Source organism: Procambarus clarkii, chromosome 52 (genome assembly GCF_040958095.1).
Source record: "Procambarus clarkii isolate CNS0578487 chromosome 52, FALCON_Pclarkii_2.0, whole genome shotgun sequence".
NCBI classification, from domain to species: Eukaryota; Metazoa; Arthropoda; class Malacostraca; order Decapoda; family Cambaridae; genus Procambarus; species Procambarus clarkii.
In genome coordinates this window covers 9,782,760-9,786,015 of record NC_091201.1, presented here as the reverse complement: position 1 = coordinate 9,786,015, position 3,256 = coordinate 9,782,760, and the positions used below count along the sequence as shown (strand labels likewise).

The 3,256-nt window shown below is 41.9% G+C and overlaps 1 protein-coding gene across 1 annotated transcript; it reads right to left on the bottom strand.

The window, feature by feature from the left end:
* Nucleotides 1-2,444: 2,444 nt before the first annotated feature.
* On the bottom strand, nt 2,445-2,870 carry LOC138352106 (uncharacterized). Its single transcript, XM_069304364.1, has one exon. It carries the CDS (start codon nt 2,868-2,870, stop codon nt 2,445-2,447), a length of 426 nt encoding a protein of 141 aa, XP_069160465.1.
* Between the last annotated feature and the right edge of the window lie 386 nt (nt 2,871-3,256).

Here is a 3,256-nt window from a genome sequence, read left to right as displayed (position 1 = left end):
GAGAAAAAGACTTGGGTGTTGATATCATGCCAGACCTGTCCCCTCAAGCCCATATCAAGAGGATAACATCAGCGGCATACGCCACGTTGGCAAACATAAGAACGGCATTTAGAAACTTGTGTAAGGAGTCATTTAGAACTTTGTATACCACATATGTCAGACCAATCTTGGAGTATGCAGCTCCAGCATGGAGTTCATATCTAGTCAAGCATAAGAATAAACTGGAGAAGGTTCAAAGGTTTGCCACCAGACTAATACGCGAGCTAAGAGGTATGAGCTACCAGGAGTGACTACGGAAGTTAAACCTCACGTTGCTGGAAGACAGAAATGTTAGGGGAGGACATGATCACCACATAAAAGTTTCCCAAAGGAATTGATAGGGTAGATAAGGACATGCTATTTATTCCAAGGGGCACACTTACTAGGGGACGCAGGTGGAAATTGAGTACCTAAATGAGCCACAGATATATTAGAAAGAACTTTTTTAGTGTCAGAGTGCTTTCCGTGTGTAATGAAGTAAGGGCGAAGAGGTAGAACGGCCTACTACGCAATGCGTTTCTTGCCCGAAACGCATTGCGTAATAGTGGCTTAAGGCATTGTATGTACTAGCTCTATCTATATATCAATCCATTAATGTAACATCACTTGTATGTATGTACCTTACCTGAATAAATATATTTATTTATTTATTAATAAACATTTACTGACATAGCTCGAGTGCATGGGGAAGTTGTGTAAAACCCTGGTTAGTGTCTCGGAGAGGCTGCAGGCTCTAAGTAAGTTAGGTACAACTTCTAGTTTCAACTCTTTTGACCATGTCGTAGCTCAGTCGTTTAAAGCAGCACCTGGGATGATCTCGAACGTAGGTTCGAATCCTCATCACGGCCCTTGTGGATTTGTACATTAGTTTTATTTTTGTTTAAACAAATACAAAACACCATAAAGTTTATTTTTCCCCATAAGAACTCCTTAAGATTGACGTGACGAATTGGGGCTGAATTTAACCCCATAAGAATTCCATGTGACCGCAGCGAGGAATTGGGCCAAAAATGAAAATTCGTCAGTAAGCCTCCATCCCTACTACTAGTGGTAGCTCTTGTATTGATAGTTGGGGTAGTACCAGTGACAGTGGTAGCTCTGGTCGTGATAATTATGGTAATATCAGTGATACTAGTACTACCCCTATCGCTACCAGAGTAGTAGCTCCGATAGTGATGGTAGGGTTAGTAACAGTGACAGTGGTAGCTCTGATAGTGATGGTAGGAGTAGTACCAATGGCAGTTGTAGCTCTGGTAGTGATTGTAGCAATAATAAAAGTGACAAGGCCGCTCTGGTAGTCATGATAGTAGTATCAAAAGAGGGTGTTTGCAATGTGCCTGTGATATAACAATTAATATCAGCATTAACAACATTTTATATATTGCTAGACGATTGTTGGGGGACAGGAAAGCTGTCAGGTAAATCCCCATCTTCATATTCAAAGTAGAAGCTTTTCCACGGTCACTCCACCAGTTACTGGCCACACCCAACCGTGTCTAACCCACTCATATCATTTACTCATCAACACTGAAGAATGGTGTCAGCTAGGCGGATAGTGTCAGCAAGGCGAACAGCCCGTTTGCTTTCATAACTCTCACTGTATCTCTCACTTCTAAACTTCCCTTCACCTATGTTTCTCCATCCTCTTTACCTCGCAAAATATATAAAAAAAATAAAAACTGAAGAATGAGTATGAATTGTGGCATTACAAGCAATCGAGGTTTTCTCGCTTGCTTCCCTAAAATTTTTAGTTATATTCAAGGAGAATACTGGTACAATAATATACAATGCAATAATATACAGGAGAAGATGCCCATAGGGTGAACCTTGAAGTGGGGACAGCTGAAGAGAAGTTGGTGAGAGGAAACACTGAAGTTGAAGAGAAAGTGCCAGGGCATGACCCAGCTGCATGTCTTAAGTCGATGCTGAAGACAACCCCACATCTGGCTAGGCTGAGTCGGGCAAGGAAGGGCGGCAGTGGGCCTACTTCTTCATTCTAGGTGGTGACAGTCCGTCTTCTGATGGTGTCTTCTTTCTTGAGTTATCTTTCTTCTTTCTTGTATATTCTTTCTAGTATCTTCTTTCTTCTACTTCTTCTTGCTTCTCGTAGTCATTTGATGGTGTTTATTGTACTCGACAAAGTCCTTGGAGAAAAGTTCAGGGATCAGTGTGGATTCGTCGCATTTCTCGAGGATGGTGTCGGCTTTAATCCAGATATTCTTATTTTCTGACTCAGTCTGCAAGTATTCTTCTTAGCTCTTGTTATATATACGGCTGGTGAGCCGTCTGAACTCAGGAGATCCAGCAATAGTTTTTTCACGTTGTAGATGTAGTTCCATGACTGCTTGAGAGTCACTGGTATATGTCCGTTCTGGGGAAGGTAAATGTTCTCTATGTCAACAGAGTCAGTGAGTCATCGTCCGAAGGAAGTATGCAGAAGCATCAGATGTAGATTCCTGTGAAGCTGGTGTAGTTGCAGGTACAGCTGGATTAGTAGATGGTTGGTCTGGAGTGCCGGTTTGCAACGAAGTTGCAGGATCTGTAGCATGTTGCAGAGGGTGGGCGACAGTAGACGGGATATCTGCCAGTGAAATTGAAGAGATGGTGATGTCACGGGCAGAAGTAGTATTTGTAGCTGAAGTCGTAGCACTGGCGGTGGCTGAGGCTGAAGTTGTGAAGAGTTCCTCAGGAACATGAAATGTTGGGAGACCATTGGCAGTGTATAGGATGTTTAGGATTCGTACGAATTCCTTACAGTTTGTGGCTGCAATCATTTCAGCAGTGCGGATGAGTCCGAAGATGTTACTGTGATTCCTGTTGGGGGACAGCATCTGGAAATTTCCACACACTGTTCCGTTCGCATCCGAGCAGGTTTTTATATACATACTCTATAGATGTCATGTCTGTAACGGGGAAAAACATGCTTATTTTGAAAAGCGGTGTTTTTCAAGTGTTTTTCATGTGAGGGAAATCTACGAAACCTTTTTTACCGATTGCTTTGAAATTTTGACACAACATTGCATTTGAATTGGCGAGTGTTTTTGTATACCCACTATATACATGCCTCACCTGTGACAGGAAAAAAGTTTTTTTTTTTTTTTTTTTTTAACAGCGTCATTTGTAGGACGTAAGAGCAACACATGTAGTAATCTCCGAAATTTCTTCACCGATAGCTCTGAAATATTTGCACAACATTTCATTCGAATATGTGCGTGTT